Source organism: Lepus europaeus, chromosome 10, assembly GCF_033115175.1.
Source record: "Lepus europaeus isolate LE1 chromosome 10, mLepTim1.pri, whole genome shotgun sequence".
NCBI classification, from domain to species: Eukaryota; Metazoa; Chordata; class Mammalia; order Lagomorpha; family Leporidae; genus Lepus; species Lepus europaeus.
In genome coordinates this window covers 58327430-58351874 of record NC_084836.1, presented here as the reverse complement: position 1 = coordinate 58351874, position 24445 = coordinate 58327430, and the positions used below count along the sequence as shown (strand labels likewise).

Sequence of the window (24445 nt, the reverse complement as noted above, 5' to 3'; positions counted from 1 at the left end):
GGACAGAAAAGAAGAAAAAAAACTGTACTCAAGATTAGTACTGGTCAAAAGCCTCTTCCCTACAGAAATTATAAAAATAGTAAGACACCCCCAAAAAATCCAGAAAGGAGATGCATAGGCAAAAAGTACCATGAATGGCACAACTCAAAAAATTCTGAGACCAATCAGAGCCACATCTTTTCTCTCTCCTTCAATGAGAGGTCTATTTTACCATCAAATAACAATGACTGAGGCAAATGAGGGGCGCCAGGTGCACAATTAATTAAATCTTGCAAAATACTAAGATGGGCAGGGGTGGCCAGAGAAGGGGCAATTTATATATAATTGAAACTATATACAGCATAACTGATCCAGGGAGCTGGATCAGAAGTGGAGCAGCTGGGACCCAAGTTAGCACTCAGATACGGGACCCTGCATCACAGGTTGTGGCTTAACCCACTGCACCACACAGTCAGTCCAATTACCTTTTTAAACATGCATCTCCAAATACAGTCACAATTTGAGTTTCTAGGAGTTAGAACAACAACATATGAATTTGGGTGGCGGGGAGCACACCATTCAGCCCACAATATTGGTCTTTTATAGAAGATGCTGCCAACCCCTGGGCCACACTATGATATGAAAGAAGGAGAGAGAGAAGCTCCAACACCCGCCATTCCTGCTGATTATGTGCTAGACCTGGGAGTGAAGTCATGATGGACACGCTGCCCAAAGCCCATCTTCCAGCCAAATGCAGCCACCTGAGTGACGCCCGAGGCTACGGTGTCACACAGAGACAAGTTAAAGCCCTGGCCTGAAGCGCCGGCATCCCATTTGGGTGCCGGTTCTAGTTCCAGCTGCTCCTCTTCTCATCCAGCTCTCTGCTGTGGCCTGGGAATGCAGTAGAAGATGGCCCAAGTCCTTGGGCCCCTGCACCCATGTGCAAAGACCTGGAAGGAGCTCCTGGCTCCTGGCTTCGGATCAGCGCAGCTCCTGCCATTGTGGCCAATTGGGGAGTGAACCAGCGGATGAAAGACCTCTCATTCTGTCTCTACCTCTCTCTGTAACTCTTTCAAATAAATAAATCTTTAAAAAAAATTAAAAAAATAAACCACCACTTGCAACGCCAGTGTCCCTATCAGAGTTGAAGTCCCAGTCCTGGCTGCTCCACTTCCAATCCAGCTTCCCTTCCTACCAGGGAAGGCAGTGGAAGGCCCCTGCCACCCACATGGGAGACCAGGATGGAGTTCCAGATTCCTTGCTTTGGTTTGGATCAACTCGGGTTGTTGCAGCTATTTGAGGAGTGAACCAGCAGGTGAACAATCTCTGTGTCTGTCATTCTGCCTTTCAAATAAATTTTAAACAGAAGAAATGCAAATCCTAGTGTCCCACATCCACTCAGCAAATAATGGTAACAGGCCCTACACAGGATTTTGATGCTTGTGAAAGCTTGAGAACCAGTAGCCCAAGAGAGGCATTTCCATTGTCTGCTACCTTTGAAAACAAAATGCCTATTCTGTGTACCACACAAACTGGCTCATTCTGATGATGTGAAGTACTAGCTAATTACACCAGCAATGTTTACTTCCAAGGCAAAGAACAAAGCTGCCAGAGTCTCTTCTAGTCCCTTGCCCTCCCCACCTCCATTCTAAAAAGCAAATGAGATGAAACTCAGCACTTTGCAATTCATATTACATAGGTTAACAGCCTTAGGCAAACAGTGTCTGTGGGACGGATTTAACTGTTGCTTATTGTTACAGAAGAACAAATAAATGGAAACTCAACACCTAACCTTCCAGACATACAACGTAATGGTGGACAATGTGACAGGAAGACAGTCACAGGAGCCTGGAACTAAGGGAAAGTGGTGCCTTACAACCTATCAAACAGGCATGTACCCTTTAAGCTCCCAGCCGTGCCTGCAGCCCTCCATAGACCTAGTTGAGTCTCACTGGACTGGGTGGGACCCCAGTGCCTTCACAGTGCCAAACCTGTGTGGCAATCTGCCTAGGACCTGTGTGGTCCGGCTCAACAATCCCAGCTGGGTCAAGGATATTGTCTCTTTCAAGACTCTAAACCAAGAAAACTAGAGAGGCTTTACCCACCTGCTTTGGGACCCATCCCAGAACCGCAGTGAATTCTCAAGGAGGCCCTGTGAAAAGCTGCGATGGATACTACCAACCTGAAGTCTCCTGGGGAGCAGGGCACAGCTTCACCGTGGAACCCCTGCCCCCACTTACACTCCATCCACCACTCCTGGCAAGTGAAAGAGCCCAGCTACAGCACAGAATCACCTTTCAATGAGTGCAATACAAACTCCTGCATTTTCCTGGCTGCAGGTGCATAATGGATGCAAAATGCTTCTAATGTTAATTAAGTGAATTACTGTAGATGTATAAAATGAAGGTGAACTCTGTTTTCTAAAATAATTACCTGCTTACCAAGGCAATGTTTTCTAAGCTAATTAAGTAAAGAGCAGAAAGTTCTCCAAGCAGACACTTTTAATTAATTCTTGATTATGGATGCCCACTAACATCCTCCAAGTGGGCAGAAATGTTCAGTGCAGAGAGACACAGAGGAAAAGGCAGAGGAGGAGAGACACAGAGGAAAAGGCAGAGGAGGAGAGACACAGCACTCATGTGATCCTTTTTAGTTAAATTTATCAAATGTTATAAACTTAAAAAAAAATACGTACCTCTAGGGTCCTTTTCAAAACAGAACAAACACAAACCACAATATACTTCTCACTTAATTTGTTCCTCTTCATTCTTACAGGTTGCTAAGAGACTGTCTTTTTCAAGGCTTAAATACACAGATTTTTCCAATTTTAGAAAACAGGCCGACTTTCAAAGGAGCTTCAAAAAGGCAGCCAGATAGAGGTAACGATCAGCCCACATTTCTCTAAACATCTTCCTGAAACATATTACTCAATGCTTAGGTGACTCACGAGAACTTCAAAATTGATCATGGCTACGTGCAAGTCGTTGCGTGAGTTTATACGCATTAAAATGAGTGGCAATGCTTTGCTCCTTACTGAAGCAGAAACAGAAAAATCCACCCTCTTCTGAAATAGTAACGCCTTTAGCTGGATTAAGACAATTAAGAGGCCTTGTGTACATCGTGATTGTTGATGAGTGGGAAGGGGATGCTAATCACCTTTGGGGATAAACTCATCAGAAGCCAGGATGTAGAGCTGTGCACGATGGTATATATGAGGGAACTTCACAAGTTTATGAAAAGTAAGATCATTAAATGTTTATTTTGGTCAAAATTTTTAAATATCTTAAGTATTTTTCACAATATGCATTTCCACGAACTTTTTGAAGAACCTCCATATGCATGGATTTCAAAAACTTACTGCATCAAAATCTTTCAATTTCATTTTCCAATAATCTAAAAATATTTTAAGGGGCCAGTGCTGTGGTGTAGTGAGTAAAGCCACCACCAGTAGTACCAGCATCCTCTATGGGCACCAGTTCAAGTGCTGGCAGCTCCTCTTCCCATCCAGCTCTCTGCTATGGCCTGGGAAAGCAGTAAAAGATGGCCCAAGTCCTTGGGCTCCTGCACCCATGTGGGAAACCTGGAAGAAGCACCTGACTCCTGGCTTTGGATCAGCCCAGCTCTGGCCATTGTGGCCATTTAAAGAGTGAACCAGTGGATGGAAGACCTCTCTCTGCCTTTCAAATAAATAAAACTTTTTTAAAAAAAATTTAACTTATTAACTTGAAAGGCAGAGAGAGAGAGATGAATTTCTATGTTCTGATGCCCCCCCACCCAAATCCCTGTAATGGCTGGGGTTGGGTCAGAGCTAAAGCAGGAACCAGGAACTCAATGCAGGTGTCCTCCATTGGTGGCAGGAACCCAACTAGTTGAGTTGTCACTGTGTCCTCTCAGGGTCTCCATTAACAGGAAGCTGGAGTCAGGAGCTAGGCAGTGAACGTACTCTGATACCGGTTACCTGTGTCTTAACTGCTAGAGCAAATGCTGGGTCCTCCATGAACTTTCAAGCACCATGAGACTAACAGTATTACATGTCATAACGCTAATATTCACATTCCTTTATTTAGAAATTAGGGTATACAGTATATATCAAGTAATTAAACCAATTATAGGAGAGTGCTATTACAAAGGACTGTTTTTTTCCCTTAAAACACGTGAGTGTATTTACATATTTTATTTGTTAACCCTCTCAGAGCTTGTGGAAAACAAAACAAAACAAAAAAACTGGAGATCAAACACTTGTAACACAATTAAAGTTGGAGTGTAAATCAATGGAGAAAATGGTTAAATTTATAGAAGTTGATTGATAAACCTTGGGGGTAGATCAGCTTCCTCGAGATAAATTAAGAGCCAAATTTATTTGCGTGTAAAGAAACACAGCTAGATTCCTCTAAGAAAGAAGACAAAGCTCAAATAGCCTCAGTCCTCACTGGGTTTGCATTGCCAGCCCTGACCCCATACATGGATAAAGCCTCATAATAGTCTTGGACGGTAGGACTTGCGATGGACACAATATCTGTGTACAGATAGCCTTACTCCCAGCATGATGGTATCGGGCAGTGGGGCCTTTGGCAATGAGTTCATGAGCGTAGAGACCTAGGAACAGGATCAATGCCCTTTTATATGAAAGATATCCCAGAGGGTCCCCTCGCCCTTTTTCCCCACACATGAGCACCCAGTGAGAAGTCAGCTGACTGCACTCAGGAAGGGTGCACTGACCAGAACCCCGATATTGAACTGCCAGTCTGCAGGACTGTAAGAAATACCTTTCTGTTGTTTATAGCACCTGCCCTGTGCGAGTTTGCTATAGCAGCTCAGACTAACACAGAGCTGTTGTCTCAATTCTGCCTCTTAGGCAAGTCATTTCATTTCTCTGAACACTCTGTTCTAACCTGGATAAGAAAGGAGAACATGGAGAGGGTTACTGGGGGACCGTGGGTGACTTCCACATAGCTCCCGTATGGCCAGTGCCTCCTTACAACATCTAATCGAACCCTCATCCTGTTTTCAATCACTCAAAATGGGAACCAAGGCTGGGAAGGAAATTGCCCCATGTCTCAGGATGCGACCCTGGTCTCTCTGGCTTCCATTCACACCCAACTGACCTGCTGACCACACACATTCTGTTCCCAGAGGACAAATCTGAGAATGCCCTTCTCGATGCTGTTACACATCCATTCTCATGTGTGTGATACGATTTCCAAGTCATGACTCAGAATCCATCCTCTCCAGCAACCTCTGGGCCTGTGCCCCTTAGGTCCACCTCCACCACCTCCACCTCCACCTAGAAAAGATCTTGGTGCACAGAGAACTGGGAGGCTGCAGCACATCAGTCTCCCAGCGCCATCAGCATGCTTAGATGGAGCAGAGTCCAGCCTTCTGGGTTTAGAGCCTGCTCTCTTCTGCAAAATGACTACTGGCATTGGTTGATACCATATGGCCCCACAGGCACCAGCCAAATCTCCCAAGCCTCTGTGTCAAAGCCCTCAGGGGGCGCGTTCACATTTATAATGAAGGAATGACAATGCTCAGAACTGAGCCCAATTAGTTTTCACGTTTCTATTTTTAAATGTCTTGAATTAGAGGGAAAGACGCAGTAACATTAATAATGGAACTTGCTGTCTGGTTTCATCACAGGCTTGCCACTTCACAGATGACATCTGAAGCCAGCCACAGACACACCCTGGCAGTTTGTGCCTTCAGGCAACAGAGGCCTTTTGGGTAAAAATGATGTTTTTGTGCTTCCGGGGACTGCCAGTAGCACTTGTTCTAAAATGGAATACATCTTTATAGGAGTTGCCGCTACAGAAGCACAACCATAGGGACACACACACTTCCCATTGAGTCTGTCAAGTGGAATTAAAAGGCAGAGCAGTCCTACAGGTGAGACACATTCCTAACATTCCTAACAGTTTTTTTTTTTTTTTTTTTTTTTTTTTTTAAGTCCTCCCTATACCTAGTAGCCAATTAATGACTACTCAAATGCCTTAAGGTGCCAGGGCCGAAGTTCCTGACAGGTAGGTTTGAGTGGAAAGAGCCCGGGCTCTTGGACGCCACTTGCCCTTAAAGCTGCAGGAGTCAAGTGCAAGAAGGCTTGGGTGTTACAGGAAGGCCAGGGGAGCAAGCTCTACAAGATACTAATCCTGACATAAGCTTCTGAGATTAGAATGCAATGGACGGTAAAATAGAAAACAGATGAGAACTAATCTAACTTTGTCACATGACTTTCTTACTTTAAAGGATTCCTCAAAAAGCAATTCAGGGGAATGACCAAGCAAATGAAACACTTTAAAGATTTAAAAAAAAAATTTTTTTTTTAAGCATTTACAATGCAGTGGCACTCTGGCAGGTGTGTGACTGCCCAACACTGGAAGGTCTTCAGGACTAGGCCCACACCCCAGGACTCATCCTCACAAGTATTACGCTCCAGTGGGGGCCCCACCCACCTCTGCAGCAGCCTATAGAGTCAGAATCCTGAGGTCCCCTTGTTGCCGAGACTGAGCAATCATTTAGCCTCTAAGAGCCCGTTCTGTAATACTCCTAACAATTAAACCAAGGATTAATGAATATACATGTAACATTTAACCCAATGCTTGGCATATAGGCAAAGCTTAATAATTTGGCTGAGGCTCTCATGACTGCAATAATTAATATTGTTATTAAGAGTGATGGTGGAGGGGCTGGGGCTGTAGCATAGTGGGTGAAGCTGCCGCCTGCAGAGCCAGCATCCCATATGGGTGCCAATTCAAGTCCTGGCTGCTCCACTTTCTATCCAGCTCTCTGCTACGGCTTGGGAAAGCCTTGGGCCCCTGCACCCACGTGGAAGGCCCAGAAGAAGCTCCTGGCTTCGGATCAGCACAGATCCAGCTGTCTGAAGAATGAACCAGAGGATGGAAGACCTCTCTCTCTGCCTCTGCCTCTCCGTAACTCTGCCTTTAAAATAAATAGAATAAATTAAAAAAAAAAAAAAGAAGTGATGGTGGGAATGCAACCCATGAGGACCTCTCTCTAGACAGAGGACCTGTTAATGATCTGGAGTACCTATCGCAGCTTATAGACCATCAGACAAGCCTATCCTAAAGCCCAAAGAATAGTTGCTTATCAAGTGATCTGAACTAACTAACCCTACCGCTTTGTCATGGCATCTTTAGATAGCACCAGATTGCCGGGTTTCTGGGAACACAGTTCTAGTGTTCATCATGGACAACCCTCTTTGTAAAGTAGCTACAGCTATCATCAGCCAACTCCTGACACAGAGATAAACCAAGGGGCATGCCAGGGAGGGTCAAGCTTTAGGGCCACTACATTTCAGGAGGATTCCAAGTTCTTCCCCACCTGCAGTAGGCAGCGCAGTTCATTTCTTTAAAGATGCCTCCAGCAACATCAAGTCTGAATGCCTCTTTAATGCTTAAGACCAAGATAAAAGCAGCTGGTGAAGGGGTGGAAGCAAGTCCACATGAACACTCTAAAAGGAGAACCCAGAGCTTGGCTAAAGACAAGGCAACAGGAAGTCAAGCACAGGCACAGTCCAGAAATACCCCGAAATTTTAAGATTTCCACCTCTGATGCAATCTCATCTTCCATATTTTCATGCTTCTGTGATATTTAAAGAAAAGGATAGAAAAATAACCATGAATAAAATTTGTGATTAAGTGACAATTAGGCCTGAGGGGCAGGTGTCACTTCAACACTGAGGATAGAATTTTCTCCATGACTTTTGATCCAATAGGATGGAAAAAGATTGAGACTCCCCATCCACCCATAATCCCTCCGATGGCACAAAGAATGACACAAATAATCAGTGTTACCTAGGATTTGCAAACTTGACACATACCAAGAATAAAGTACTGGGGCAGGCATCTGGCACAGCAGTTAAGGTGAGACTTGGAATCCTGTGTCCTGTATCAGAGTGACTGGGTTTGATTCCCAGCTCCACTTGCAATTCCAGTTTCCTGCTACTGCAGGTGATGGTGCAAGTACCTGGGTTGCTGCCCATCATGTGGTAGACGTGGGTTGAGTTCCAGGCTCCTGGCTTCAGCCTGGCTCATCCTCAGCTGTTATGGGCACTAGGGTATAAACTGGCAAGTGGAAGACCCCCCTCCCCGATGTTCAAATAGAATTAAAAACAAGAATAAAGGACCAGCTGACCAGCACTATGTCTAGTTGTCATTTGTAGGAGATGCATATTCGTAGAGTTTAAAGAACTGAATATTCAAAAACATTACTCAGAAACTAGGTTACATATAGACACTGAGTCAAAACAGATTTTAAGAGAGCCATCAGTTTCTAGAAGAGAATTGAGAAATGTGAAGGCAGTTCTGAAATGTGGTTTATGCTGACATGTGCATATGCAACCTAATTACTGAGTAATATATTTCTGAAAGGGTTTATTTCTTTTGGAGTTGTCCTCTGATAGCAGATCTCAGTGGCTGATGAATCCCCACACTATAAAAAGAACAGGGTATAGAAACATAATACAAAATCGAATTGGGGGCGTTTGGGGTGCGCGAAGATGAGGAAGATGGTTTTGATCACGGGGGCGAGCAGTGGCATTGGCCTGGCCCTCTACAAGCGGCTGCTGACGGTAGACGATGGGCTGCACCTGTGTTTGGCGTGCAGGAACATGGGCAAAGCCAAAGCTGTCCGTGCTGCCCTGCTGGCCTCTCACAGCAGTGCCCAGATCACCATGGTACAGGTGGATGTCAGCAACCTGCAGTCGGTGTTCCGGGCTGCTGAGGAACTTAAACAAAGATTTCAGAGGTTAGACTACGTGTATTTAAATGCTGGAATCATGCCTAATCCACAGCTGAATGTCAGAGCACTTTTCTCTGGCCTCTTTTCAAGAAAAGTGATTCATATGTTCTCCACAGCTGAAGGACTGCTGACCCAGGCTGACAGGCTCACTGCCGATGGGCTCCAGGAGGTGTTTGAAACCAGTATCTTTGGCCACTTTATCCTGATTCGGGAACTGGAACCTCTCCTCTGTCACAGTGACAGTCCATCTCGGCTCATCTGGACATCATCTCGCAACGCAAGGAAATCTAATTTCAGCCTTGAAGACATCCAGCACAGCAAAGGCCAGGAACCCTATAGCTCTTCTAAATACGCCACTGACCTTCTCAACGTGGCTTTGAACAGGCACTACAACCAGCAGGGCCTGTATTCCAGTGTGGTGTGCCCAGGCACAGTGTTGACCAATATGACATATGGAATTCTACCTCCCTTCATATGGACACTGCTGCTGCCATTCATATGGTTGCTTCGCTTTTTTGCAAATGCTTTCACTTTGACACCATACAATGGAACAGAAGCACTGGTTTGGCTTTTCCATCAAAAGCCTGAGTCTCTCAACCCTCTGACAAAATACATGAGTGCTACCACAGGCCTTGGAAACAATTATGTAACGACCCAAAAGATGGACCTAGATGAAGACACTGCTGAAAAACTTTACCAAAGTTTACTGGAACTGGAAAAGCATGTTAAAGTCTCACTTCCAAAGGCAGATCCCCAGAGCTGACAGTGGCAAGGCCTGAAACCTCGCCTGTCTTCTTTGCATTGCAGGGCATGTGGATTTCCATTGAGCTTGGATGACAGGCATTTTTAGTAGACTGTGAGCTAGGCCTCTTCTCCTGCTTTTCAGAATTAATTCTAAGACCATATAGGTATGCCTGTGTGTGTCTGTGTGTGTATACACTTGAGACAAAGATGGGTACAATAAAAATATGCATTAGATGTTCTCCAGGGTGTTGTCACATCACCATTACTGGAGCCACCTGATAGGACACCTGTTTATGTTCTACCAGCAGGATCCCAAGCTCAACTCTACAGGATGTAGTAAGGACTTGAATGCCTGTGACACAGGCAGACGGTGAACCTCCTCTTGGCCAGCCTCTGTGAGAGGAAGTCCTGGGGGGGTGAGGAGGTGGGAGGGTGGGTATTGGGGCAAGAACCGCTATATTTCTAAAGCTTTACCTATGAAATTTGTATTCATTAAATAAAAACTTTCTAAAACGAAAAAAAAAATCGAATTGGCTAAAAATGCTCAGATTGCTACCACTTTGATGGAATTATGTGCACTGTTGTATTTCTTATGTGAAACTGAGATACCATAGAAAAGGCTACACTACATTCAGTATTGAGACAAAAAGTAATTCTGTTCACACAAAGGCCTACACAGCTGGGGAGTATATAATTTCTACTCTGCAAAGCAATATTTCTTATGGATAAATGACCACAGTGCCTTATTTTCTCATATGCCACACTGGGTTGCTTCATAGGCCCTAAGAAAGGAAGGAACTCACCAGGAGGCAGAAGTGTGCATGCTTTGTCATGAGATGATGTCAGACACCAAGCAAAGAGGACAGTGGCAGGAGGAACTGCCCCCACCCCACCCCACCCTCGCCGCCCCACCGGAACAGAGAACAGAAATTTCAAAGCCACAGAGGGTGGTGTGCTCTCGCCCAGGAGTCACCCAGGAGCGACAGGATGAGGGTTGTGTCACAATTTTGCAATGTCTTTTTCCCCCTTACTAGTACATAAAATACTAGTGATCTGTCCAAATCGATGCTATCTTAGTATATGAAATATTAATTTCTTAGGGAAAAAAATCAATGCAAACCTATAAACCTTAGAAGAAATATTTCCAGTTCTGACCTAGACATAGTACAGCAGCTGCAGCAGCCTTTTCCTCTCTAGCTCTCTTACGTGCTCCCTGAGCAGCAGGGTTAAGAGGCCAAGAAGGAACTTTCGAGCCAGACTTCCTGGGTTCAAGTTCTAGATTTCATTTACTAGGTAAATGACCTTAGATAAGTTCCTTATCAGTTCTGGGCTTCAGTGTTGTTATCTATAATAGAAGGACAAGAATTCCCATTTCACAGGGTTGTTAGAACTGAGACAGTCTTTGTAAAGTGCTAAGGACAGTACCTGGCATATAATTTGCAAATAAGTAGCACCCAGATGTTCGTGTAGCACACTAAAGGAACAAACCAGGGTTTCCTAAAGCATAAATAACTACATCTTGGGTGGGAAAATAAAAGATAATCAAGACCCAACCTGTGCCTAGCAGAGACAGGAAATATTCAAGGAAAGTCAGAAGTAGTACAGAAAGGACAAATCAGTAGCCATGATGGGACAACACAGGCATCAAAAACAGTAAAGCATCCAGAAGTGAAAGCATCATTTCATAATGATGTTCAAATCAAAGTTGATATAAAGTAGACAGTGTGGTGTCATGCAAATGGGAGAAAAACATTCATTCAATTTTTTCATTCTAATAATAGGACAGTGGTAGGTGCTTTGCTTCTTATATTAAATATTTGTCTGTTTAAATAGAGAAGGGTGAGGCAAGCATTGTGGTGCAGTGGGTTAAGCTGTTGGGGATCCCCACATCCCATATCAGAGATTAAGTCCTACCTCTGCTTCCAATCAAGTTTACTGCTAAATCACCTGGGAAGGTACCAGATAATGGCCCAAGTACTTGGGTTCTGCTGTTCATATTGGGAACCTGGTGAAGTTCCTGCTTCTGGCTTAGACTTGGCCCAGGCCCCATTGTTGTGGGCATTTGGGAAGTGAACCAATAGATGGAAAATCTTTCTCTCTCCCTCTGCTTCTCATTCTATCTCTGTAATTCTGCCTTTCAAATAAATAAATAAATAAATTTTAAAGAATTAATTAAAAAAAAGTAGATAAGATTGAATGCAGGGAACTTAGAGTATACCTATAACAGAAACACCTTTACATACTTAATAACCTGGGGAAACGAAACTTGAATGGTATATCCAAGTGATGAATTAGTAACTCTTCTAAGAGGTACATTAACTAAGGATTTCATCCTTCATATATAATTGGAGTAGGACAGTAATAAAGCACACATTAGCTTCCAATGTTGTAAAGATTAGGGTGATGGGGCAGTGGTCTATGAAATGCTGGCCAAGCAAATCCAGCAAAATAAAACATTCTGGGATAAGCACTATCCTAGGACCTGTATGCAAAGCAATGCACAAATACAAAATGGGGCCTAGCCAGTTGACTAGTGGCTTGCATTTGATACATTTTAGAGATGATCAAACACCAAGCAGCTGATGACTCGGTCCTATCATTCAGCTGGTCAGACCATTTTTCTGGCTCTGATAAGTTTTCTGTACCTGTGGAAGTGTCCTACTGAATTACTGTATCCCTAGCAAAGTCTCTAAATACATATTGATCTAATAATAGAAGTTATTAAAATATACATTGCTACAGAATATACAGACAAGGTTAAGGAAAAAGTGACTGCAACTGTCCCCGGGAATGCAGTGCCTCCTTTCTCCTGGTATCTTTCCATGGTCAAAATCAGCATGTCTTTTTCCTTTTCAATTTCACCTCACCCCCATTAGAATGCTATCATCCAAAAATCAAGAAACAACAGATGTTGGCAAGGATGTGGAGAAAAAGGTATACGAATTCACTCTTGGTGGGAATGTAAACTAGTACAACCATTATGGAAGACAGTATAGATTCCTCAGATATCTGAAAATGATCTAACATTTGACCCAGCCATTTCACTCCTGGGATTTACCCAAAGGAAATGAAATCAAGATATGAAAGAGTTATCTGTACCCCCTTGTTTATAGCAGCTCAATTCACTATAACTAAGATATGGAGTCAACCCAGATGTCAACTACTAATGACTGGATAAACAAATGTTGGTATATATACACAATGGAATACTCCTCAGCCATAAAAAAGAATCAAATTTTGTCTTTTGCAACAAAACAGAAGCAACTGGAGACCATTATACTTACCAAAAAGACAAACACATTTTTTTTGTTCACAGTAGCTAATAAATGGAGTACCAAAAAAAAGAAAAAACCAAAAACAAAAGAAATGTAGTGTATATGAATGAAACTGACATCTTGAGATTTGATTATTTTCTATAGCCCTGTCTATAATCCCATGAAACAGTGGTCTTCCTACTTGTTGAATTCTTGAATTAGTGGAGGATTAAGCCTGTGACTACTAAGGAAATTGAAAGCATGTTATTAAAAAATTAAAAGGAAAGAAAAAAAGGACAGGAGGAGGAAGGGACAAAGGAAGTACCATTATGGGCTTAAAACTATATACATGAAATACATGAAGTCTATTCTTTTCATATAATCGTTTAAGTATTTCCTTCCTATGTAAATGAGAAAAGGAGAACCCAACTTCCATGAGGACATTCTGGTTTGATTCTCTGTTCTCTATTTGTAAGGTGACACTGAGAAATTAGAAGTTTAAAATAAGCAGCATTAAGGAAAAGAACAAATGCCATGGTGTTGGTATTTTACAAAAGTTTTAAGTGCCATACATATTTCATAGTCTTTGTGTGCTGATTCCAATGCTGGAGTGTTTAAAAGTATCACAACTGTAGTTTCAACTGTTAAAAGACGGAAGTCTGCAGAGTGTCCGGTCTAGCAGTTAAGACACCTACATCCCACACTGGAGTGTCAGGTTTGATCCCAGAGTCCAGCTCCTTACTCCAGCTCCCTGAGGGGAAGGGTGCAGCAGTGAGGACTCAAACAGTTGAGGTCCTGCCACTCCCATGGGAGAATGAGTTCCCAGCTCTCTGCTTCTTGCAGGCATTTGGGGAGTAAATCAGCATATGAGGGTGCGCACACTTTCTCTCAAATAAATAAAAATGATTTAAGCCTGAGGTCATTCAAACAGATTTAAGACATGTCTGGGAAACAGATTTTCCAAGTTTGGTTTGAGATATGATGAATTTAATAGTTTGAGCACTGAAGTATAAATTGTAGTAGGTCCTTCTCTCCATGAACAAAATCCTCTTGGATATTAAAGACTACATAAAGTGGTCACCAGCAGAAAATGCAGAGGATGGAAAATGCATTTCCCCACACAAACACCACTCAGAAATACAGTAGTCTTCCTTCCACCACAATGACCCCGAGGAAGCAAATCAGAAAGGCAACCATGGATCAAAGAAATGCTACATGGGTGATAAATATTCCCCGTCCATACTTTATCTTAGAGACCACAGGAAATGAACTACATTAGACCTGGCTTTCATTTGTTGCACAAATACAATCAGACCTACAACACTGATAGGCGTTCTGTTTCTTTGCCTAAATATTTATCTGTTTAAGTAGAGAAGGGTGGACACAGGGAACTTAGTAATGCTAGTTCTAGCTATAACAGAACACATTCCTTCTGTTTCAGCTTTGAAATAAAATAGATCTGAAACACGGAAGAACGCTGATGTGTCTAAAGCAAAGAAACAGAATGAGAAAGTTTTGGATGTAAACAGGGGTGAGTGTGAAGCTGAGAAATGCTCAATGTTACCCACGCCTTTCTGTCCGAAGGTGTTAGCACACAACAGATGTCCTCCACATCCTTAGGCCTGTTCATCACTGGTGTCTACTCCCCTAGCATCTGTGTTTTTTTAAAGGCTGCATGTTATTCTTTCTGCAACCCTCCATGTCCCCTGCCCAAGACAATGCAATCTCAATGCTCACTTTTGCAAGAAAGTCAGGAAGAACAGAGCTCACTGCGCACCTACGTGTGTGAGGCACTGCAGGGGGAAGTTTCCATAATCTCACTTCATCACCACGAATCTTGGGAGCTGGATATCATTACCCTAGTCTGACAGAGGGAGAAACTGGAATCCTGAGGAAATGCGCAAATGGCCCAAGGTCACTGAGCAATTGGGCATCCCGGTTGTGTTCAGGCTGACTGTCTAAGCCTACATGTTCGCTCACGGTCTTATGCTGCCTCAACTCTTTATATAAGCACTGTCTGTCCACAGTTCTTTCTCGGATGAACTGCCAAGTCAAAATCCTTCCCTGTGACACCAAGCACCCTCACAAGCAGCATAAGCAAGTTCTGCCGGAAGCGGCCTTTGTCTATCCAATGACTACTTCCCACAGTTCGCTGTGTGACCTGGAGATTTGAACATGCACCTGCACGAAAAAGAGGCACAAATACTGCTAAGTTTTCTACCAGCCAGACACGTGGGATGAGCTCTCCATACCAGTCTGCCCTTCAGTTTCCGGTCTGGGGAAAGGCTTCCCAGCAACACCACACAGCTCCCAGTGGCTGACACTGACTGTCCCCACCACCTTTCCCTTTCAGGCTGTCCTCACAATACTCTACATTCAATTAAGACAGAGCTAAAGACTTCAAAGCCAGCCTCTAAAACTCTAAGGGCAGCATTAATTAAGATCATTTTGAAAAGTTCAAGGCAGAAAAGAAATTAACATTCCATTTATTTGAAAATATAAGTGCATAAGAGAAATGTATGTGATAAGGACAAGCAGAGGACAATCTACTTTGACTTGCTAACAGTCACAACCATGCATGTGTAACAACAGGTCACCAGGAACTAAGGTTTAGATATTTCATTTCATTTGGAAACACTTATCTAAAGTGGCAAGAAAAGTATATTTCTACTAACAAAAAGTTATGTATATGCAAGTGGAGAAAAACAACTAAGGTTGGGTAGGATGTCCACTTCCTAAAAATGCGGACTGAGGAACCAAGGTGGGTGTGCATTTCAGGGACTTGGACCACCTGGAGAAATGAATGTTAAGTGCCAGGCGAATGCTAGGGCAGGGAACAGAGCAATAAACAATGCCAATGCAGACCACACCCTGAAGGAATTTCCAACAGAATGGATATTTAATCACAGGTAACTCTTCACCAAATTTTCTCAAAATAAGATACATTTTCCCACATGTTTAATCCTTGCAAGCACCTTCCAAGTTACAAGTAACTCCCGGTTCACAAATGAGGAAAATGGCATTTACAATCAGCTTGCAGGGGCTGATTTGGGATTGGAAAGTGGGGCAGTGGACTAGAGCCCATTCCCTGAAGGGCAACACCTCACCAGTTCCTTCCTACCCTGCTCCAGCTCATGGATCTAACTCTGGAGAAATGGAGCCACCATTCACTCACTCACTCAGGACAAAACAATCTGGAATCATCCTTGACGTCTCTTTTTCTCACACTGAATTCACCAGCAAATCCTGCTACCGTTCCTTTCAATGTACACGCAGAATCCTTCCGCTCCATAACATCACCTTGGCTCCAACCAATACCATCTTTCACTCGCAGCCTTGCAAGCGCTTCCAACTGTGTTTCCAGCTTTTGCCCTTGACAGCTCCAATTTGCTCCCCACATACAGGAAGGGCCTAAGTCACCCTGCTATGGCACAATTCCCTCTCCATCCCTTACTTCTAATATTCCAAGGCTCTCCTTGCTTCACTTTCTTGTCTCTGCCCTGCACCTGCCACCACTTCAACCACGACTGGCGTCAGCCCTGACATCTTGTCACCTCATTTCCTTCCACTCTCCCTCCCCACCCCAGGTGACCTGAGCTCCCTGGTCCCCGCACACACTGAGCACCTGTCCACCTTGGGGCTTTGGCACTTCCAGTTTCTACTGTCTGGAGAACTCCTAAGCCCCATCTGTTCATGTAACCTGTGACCTGTGCTCAAGTCACCTCACTTGGGGCTCCACTCAGACATTCAGTTGAAGGAGCACAGGCATTTTTCTTTCGTCACCTAATTCTTCTGACTCTTCCCTGCATTAATGGCTCCCTTCGTCCTACTACATAGCCACGGACATACTATCTGCCTCTGCCACCAGACCCGGGGCTCACCGTGGGCAGAGACTGCTTTCTCCGTGGTTTCCTCAGTGTTTGGGAGGCCACCTGACTCCTGGCAGTGAATGAAAGAATGCATCTGCAAAGGGAAGCATCATTAAATCGACAACATAAACTATCCTTGATACACCCATCTAAGAAGTGAAAAATGACGCAAGTGGACCATTGCCATGAAAAGCATGGCGGTCTCAGTGACACAGAACTGGAGGAGCATGCTAATTTACGCTGGAGTTCAGGAGTGGCCTGCCCCAAGGAAGGGCCACTCACATTGAAACCAGAGGCTAAGCAGAGGTCAACACAGATAGAAGAGGCTGCGTGGAAAAGCTGGAGATGAGAAAGAATGGGAGGGTCGGAGGACACTCCAAAGGTTGAATGTGGTCCAAGTACAGTGAGGAAGGACAGGAGGCCAGGGAGGGGCCAGACCATGTGAGGCACGGTGGGCCACCCTGCTCAACTATGACTACACACACGTGTTCAGACGCTCATGCCAATTTATATTCATTAGTTCAGGGAGCACCTGCCCTCATGCTTTTCTAGTTCAGGAACCGTTTGCAGAACCTGAACATGATCAGTTCCTCAGAAGAACTTTCCAGAAACGTTGCCAGCAGTCAGTGCTGGAGGGAGGGCATTCAAGGAGAGAAGGGTACGGATTCTTTGAAAATTTTCTCCACTTCTTCCTGTGTTAGCAAGAACGTCAGATCATTTATATAAAAATAATCCAGCATATTGGACTCAGAAGTCTGATGCCTGCGATGATCATTTTTAAAGAATATTCTGATTATGTCACTGTCCTTTTGACTTACGACACTTTATCTGTGCTACCCCGCCATAATTGAGAGGATTATCAGATGAAGGGCGGGCTTGGATGTTCACAGATGTGTCATGATAATAAAGTGGTCATCATCTTCTGCCTTTCATTAAGTATTAGCAACTGTTATCTCCTTCTAGTGATACTAGTTCATCTGAACAATCAGAACACACCACTGGAGCATAAGTCAATATGCAAAGCAGTTCCTGACCAAGGAGCTCCCAGGGGAGCTGAGAAGACAAAGGTGTCACAGGTTAAATGTTAAGGGGTAGAACCTCTTACTAGCAGAAAAAGGGGCAACATGCATATTTCTGGGGGAACAGTGCTGCATTTTTACTAACAAATCTGGAATGGTCAGAAACATGGCACAACTTAGGAACGCATTGCCAAATGACAACGGGAGTACCAGGGACAACACAATGGGATCTCTTTTCTCCCTTGGCTACTCCCAAACCTGGGACCTATAATTACTGTAGGGATAATTGTAATGATCGCTCCTTGTGCTCTCAGGCTCATAAAAGATCGAATCCAGGAAGCCTCCAGGGTAGCAGTCAACCAGATGCTTCTCCATCCATACATGCCTGTCCCTGCAGAGTCCCAAGATACCCCCAGCGGGCCCCTATAGACGATGTCCCCGATCAGCAGGAAGTAGCCAGAGAGACTCATCGTCGCCCCTTTTCCTATCTTTAAGAGGTCGGGATGGTAGCTTCAGGATCCACTGGAGAGAAGGCCCATGCTTCCAGGAATTGGGAGTCCCTACCTGCACTTCTGGGAAAGAAAAGTCCTTGCTAAGGTCCCTGTGGGCGCCTAAAGGTCAACCAATGAGGATCAGACCTGCCTCAACCTTTAACTCCCATGCCCTGTATCTACAAAAGGAACCCGCCCAACCTCTGACACATGACTTCCCCGGCCCCGCTCTGTTGGGACCAGGGACCCTCGCTCAGGAACGGAATCCCAATAAAAGCTTGTAAATTGAAAAAAGAAAAAATGTTAAGGGGTACAGCACATTTTTAATGCTAAGGGCCATTTAGATATTTATAACGTCATCTGTGGGTCATACGAAATTCCTGACTTAAACATTAGCCTGCTACGGATTTGCTGAATTTTGAGTCCCACTTGCAGTTGCCTTGGCAAGGCCAGACCAGATCATTTCATGAGCCTTATGCAACCCACAAGCCAGCCACTCCCCACTCCTGGAGGATTCAAGATACAAACTACAAAAATGATGTGAATATTTGAGTTCCTACAATGTGCCAGGGCCCCCAAACTGGGGACAGAACCAAACACAGGAGGATGTGGGGAAAAGTAATCTCCAAGGATCATTAAGTGTCACCACCAGCACCCACTGCACAAGGACTGCACAGATCACCTAAAGAAAACACCTGAAAAGCTGGGCATAACAAACAGCACCACAATATGGCCATCAGATATACTGTCCCTGTGCAGCACTTAAAAGTATCAATAGAGCCAGAAAAAACTGATCATCGCGACACTCCACTAACTTCCTGAAAGACATTTACTCTCAATAATAGGATCTAAAATTTGACCGGTGTGTCACAACATCTCTTAATCAAATGCAGCATTTCAAATTCAGACTTCTTTTATCCCTAAGGTAACACATTCCCAAGAAATGTGTTGGCCTTCTTTACACCCATTTGGTGACCTTGATTCCCTAAGTCTGCTCCTAGTTTGCATTAAGCAAGTATGTGTAGAGCTCCCACTGTGTGCAAGCCCTTCACCCAGACCCATGCTCCTCAAAGCCTCACCTTTACAACCTTGCACATTGTTTCCACTCTCAGGAAACATTCCTGCCAATCACCAGTCATCCTTTGGAGCTCAGTTCCGACTACAAATTGTGCAAGGAGAGGGGTCATGCTTTATTTGTTCTATTGTATTCTCAACATCCGTCATGTCACCTGCACAGAGGAGATATCTAAAAAGCATTGGCTAGACCAATGAACTCATGTTACCTCCCCAGGAAACTCCCCCCAAACCACAACTCAGGGTTAGAGAGTACTTAACCCCATATTTATTCCTATAACAACACTATCTCATAGGGTTTTTTAAAATTATTATTATTATTTGAAAGGTAGAGCAACACAACCAGCCAGCCAGCCAGCAGATCCATCCACTGTTTCACTCCCCAAAAGATGGCAACAACTAGGACTGGGCTAGGGCAGAGCCAGGAGTCTGGAATTCAATTCACATTTCCCACTTGGGTGGCAGGGACCCACCTCTGTGAGCCATCACCTGTTGCCTCCCAGGGTGCACAGTAGCAGGAAGCTGGTTGGGGAGCAGAGTCCCAGTTGATAGTTTTATTGTTTATCTCCTTTGCTAGATTAAGTTTTCAAAGGCCCGAGTTTTATCTTGGTTACTCTTAAATCCCAAAGTCTTCATAGCACTTAGCAGCACTAGTTGAGTGTCCTTAATAAATCTTTGAGCAACTCACCTCTTTTTCAACAAAAAGAGAAAAAGTGACATCTATTTCATAACACACTTGTAAACCTGAAGTGCAACAAAACGATGAGTGTATGGAAGATCTCTAATTAGAAATTCAGAGAACATACTGAAAAATGACTTAGGAAGCGACGTAACTCACTCATGTAGCAGAGAATTGGTTCTGCACAGTCCTAACTTACTGCCTGGGATAGGAAGAACGTTTAGAAGCACCTTCCCTCCCCTGGCAAGCGTTAATTTGCCAAGTACAGACATAACTTGTGAAAGTGCACCAGTAAGGATGGGGTGTATATGCTATGATCACACTGCTTATTTCTCACACACCCTATACATCCATGTCAGGTTGGCACCATGTCTCATCACTCGGGCAGGACAGCGTCTTCTGAGTCTAGAGGGTTACCTGCTACCGAGGCAGGAGGGAGGGAAGGTGAGCAGCAAGGTGCGTGGCAGGAGGACTGGAAGGAACTGGAGAGCAAGCCTTAGGCATAATCACAGGAGCTCTGGCAGAAATTTAAAAACCGTACATGAACAGTTCATCTTCTATCTATGGCATCCCCAAAGGTTACTGAATCAATACACAGATTCCATTAGTTGCTTTCTTTGGCGAAGCTAATAAAGCAGATGAGGATATTAACTCATTATAAGGCAATCCTCCCCAAACGGAATCCACAGTAACTGGACAAGAGGAAGACAGAGCTATGTTCCCAGAACACAGAATTTTATTAATAAACCAATATAGCTCTAAAAACTAAAGGCAGATTTGTTCCCCAGCTGTTCCTAGGTATTGACACAGGGAGGCCCTGGCATGAGCCAACTGCTTCTGCCTGGCACTGTCAAAAGCCATTAGCTCGTAAATGACACATGGGCAGGGGGTGAGTCTCTACCAGTTTCCTTTACAACGCCTGTAATTTACACTCACACGTCCAACAACTGTCAATTCAGACTCACGCAAACCTCCTGTATTCTGGCAAAGTGAAGGAGTGGTCACAGTGGACGGAGTCATGTGGAGAGCCACAGAAGCAAGGCTGAACATGAATTTGAAATCCAAACAAAGTGGTTTGGCTAGAATTGCAAAAGGAGAGGTCAAAGAGAAGTGAGGAAAGGTCTGGAGAGTATGGGGGAACACCAGTATTTAAGGGAGATCTGATTTTAAGAAAAAAGGGGATCAGGGTGAGAAAAAACAGAAAAACAACCAGAAGGAAGCAGTCTACAGAAGTTCAAGAATCAAAGCGTTCTTAGCCTGAGTGGCGGTCATCCCCCACGGTGAGGATGGACGTGGAGGATGAACAGATTTGCCAAGTGACAATCCGAGCCTGCAAAAGTCACCGAGGACCTCCGTGAGGATTTTCCCACGCACTAACGAAGCCGAAGCAATGAGTGGAGGCCGCCCGCAGTTTCTGAAGTGGATCCTATTGACATCCTTCTGTGCACCCACTCTGGCCTGTCTCCCTTTTCTGAGGTTCAGCTCCAGCCTCAGGTCCTAGCCCCCCCACCGAGGCTTTGCCCCCACCCCACTCCCTGTGTTGCATCATGACACCAACACACTCCACTGCAGTGGCCTGTTCAGTTGGATGGGACACCCCCTAGGACACCTGAGCCAAGAAGCTAATCTTATTTGTCTGCATGTCCCTGGCACCCACACAAGTTCTTGTCACAGAGTAGGCATTCAATCAATATGTTTCTGTAAGGAAGAAAATAAGGGGTGGGATCTTAAAAAGACAGCAATAATACGTCCAGTAACGTGAAAGGGGGAAGCAGCCTGGTAGTGGTGGGAGGGGGGATGCTCTTTTACCCCATAGCTGTACTTAGAGGAAAGGATGCTGGGATAACGAAAGATGGAAGGCAGGCCCAGGTGTGTGGTTGGGAAGGGGTGCTAACATTTCTGGCAGACCCCTGCTTCAGCTCAGACCACAGGACACAAAAGGGATGGCAGTAAAAAGGTGCACGGTAGAGAGGAAGAGGAGCTCATGTGGATGGAGTAAGAGCTCTACCAACACAAAGAGGGGCCGGGACAGGACCCACACCACGAGGGCAGGATAAAGGTCTGGAAACGCACAGCGGGTAAACTGAAGTAATGTCGTCCCCTTAATCTTCCTTTTAAATTCCAGTCACCCCACTCTTGCCAACCCCTCTATCAAATTTCCCCTCAAATCCATCCTTCCTCTCCAAACCCAGCACTCTTCTTTGTTTATGCAACTGGTGTCATGCCTAAGACCATTAGAATTGTGTAATCGGGTATTTCCCTGTGGTCCTCAAGATGTGAAAAAGTACACTGCCCCAGACAGGAAGCAGCAATGGATTTCAGAGTCCCATGTGTTTAGAAGTAATGCACACGCTCCCTCAGCTTGGCGTTTCTTCAAGGCTGTAAGAAATCCGACAAAGTACCTGCTTCACTTAAGCCCAGTGTGTTTGCAGACTTTTTTCTCACTTGGCACTCATTCAACAGATAATGGAACACAGGTAATGGACATGTAAGGTTCATCTACAAGTTTGCACCACAAACTACTGGCATGCATTAGCCAGGTTGGGCGAGGTTATGCTGCAGTAACAGACAACACTCAAGTGTTAGTGGCTTAAAACGAATGCGGTTGTGTGGGTGCAGTCTGTTGAAATCTTTACTTAGTATATACTAAGTTGATCTTCTGTATATTAAGATAATTGAAAATGAATCTTGATGAAGAGTGGGATGGAGAGGGAGTGGGAGATGGGATGGTTGTGGCTGGGAGGCAGGTTATGGGGGAAAAAGCCACAACAATGCAAAAGTTGTACTTTGTAAATTTATATTTATTAAAGAAAAAAAAATGAATGCTCATCACTGGAGGTTGGAATGACACTGCAGAGCAACTGCCCTCCCAGTGACTCAGCTGACGGAGGCTCCACCAACTACAGCTGTATCTTCAAGCACAAAGCTTCCGCCAAGGGCAGACATTTGGCAACAGTCAACACGCCGCTTAATGCACCTACGCCCTGAATCACGGCACCCAGGCTCGAGCCTGGCTCCACCTCCCAGTCCAGCTTTCTGCTAATGTCGCCTCTGAGAGCAGTAGATGATGGCTCAAGTAGTTAGGTCCCTGCCTCCACATGGGAGATCCAGATGGAGTTTCTGGCTCCTGACTCCAAACCTGGCCCTGGGGGCATTTGGGGAGTGAACTGGCTATTGTGGGCATTTGGGAAGAGAACCAGCAGATGGAAAAAAATCTGTGTCTACCTTTTAAATAAATAAAAATTTTTAAAAGGGAAAAAAAAAAAAAACCTTTGTCACTATCACACAAGAGGAAGACACTACCAGCAAACCTCCCAAACAATTACATGCTTCTGCCTGGAAGTAACACTTCATTTCTGCTCATAATACATTGGCCAGAACTACCCACCTGGACACATCTGCTTGAAAAGGGAGAGACATCTAAGCCACATAAGTGCCCAGGGGAAGAGAGAATGGCAAGCCCTAAATGCTTATACCACATTCCTCTTATCTCCAAACATTTGCTGCCATCTGCCAGTTTTACTCCTCTTCCTTCGCCTCACCACTACATCTCACCTTCCTGCTGCTTCTCTCCCATACCTGCTACTTTCCCAAATATAAATCTCACACCATTCTGGACACCTGCTTTACTAAAATCACCCTTGTGGCTGCTCAATGCTCACAATATAAATTTCCTGCTCGTGCAGTAACAGAGCTTTCACAATCTCTTCCCAGCCTTGCCAGCTCTGTCCCTGGCCTCTGTGCACTTGTTTTTTCAAAAGATACTTTTGGACTAGGCCTTACTTTGATGGTTTTTAACTGTTATGAGTCAGAAAATTTCAGGACAAAAGCAAACTTGGCTTTTGCGGGGCTTCAGTGGGTCTTTCTTAGCAAGTCTGGGCAGTATCAGCCATGTTGGCAGTGCTATGCCCCAAGATTCTACTGTCCCTCCCTCCACACCTGGCATTGCTCCCTTGGTGATTCAGGAAAGCACCATCAGATGGGCAGAGATTTTGCAGGAAGTATCAAGATGGTCCTACTAGCAAATGAAGGAACAGGTGCCTCCTCATTATTACCTCTGTAGAGCAAAAATTATTGTCCATGGTGAATTGATCTTAAACCTCCATCCAAGACAAATCCCAGCAGCTTTCATCAGAGAATCCAAGTCTCCTGCCCTCTGATGGTTCCTTCACTCCTCCATGCATAACGCCCAGTCCTAAGGGCAGCCCAGCAGATTTCTGAATGCAGAGGCATCACTCTGGTGCGAGTCCTTTGAGCACAGGAAGGGCAGCACAATCAGGCACAGACTTGGCAGACCTAAGCAGCTAACGGCACCAGCGCTATTTCTGTAAGAAGGGAGAAGCACTGCATTTCCAGTGCTGTGTGGTTGACTCCACACAGCGGTCTTCTCTGAGGATCCCCTACAAATGTATACCTACACAGAGTCACCAAAGATTCTCTTACTTCCCGGAAATAAGCACTTTCCAGCACCTTGCTTTTATTCATGCTGTGGTCTCTCTCATGTGCCTCCTCACCCTATACCTGTCCCTCTGGTGTTAGGTCAAGGTCAGTTTTGCACACTCCTTTCCTATTTTCCCCAAAC

General features: G+C 44.6%; 2 protein-coding genes across 2 annotated transcripts in view; one reads left to right on the top strand and one right to left on the bottom strand.

Moving 5' to 3' along the window:
• PPM1H (protein phosphatase, Mg2+/Mn2+ dependent 1H) overlaps window positions 1–24445 on the bottom strand; it is a 296864-nt gene that overhangs the window by 249803 nt on the left and 22616 nt on the right. The gene's annotated exons all lie outside the window — the stretch shown is intronic.
• On the top strand, window positions 8478–9787 carry LOC133767658 (3-keto-steroid reductase/17-beta-hydroxysteroid dehydrogenase 7-like). Its single transcript, XM_062202089.1, has one exon. The coding sequence runs from the start codon at window positions 8492–8494 to the stop codon at window positions 9494–9496; it is 1005 nt and encodes a 334-aa protein (XP_062058073.1). The 5' UTR covers window positions 8478–8491; the 3' UTR covers window positions 9497–9787.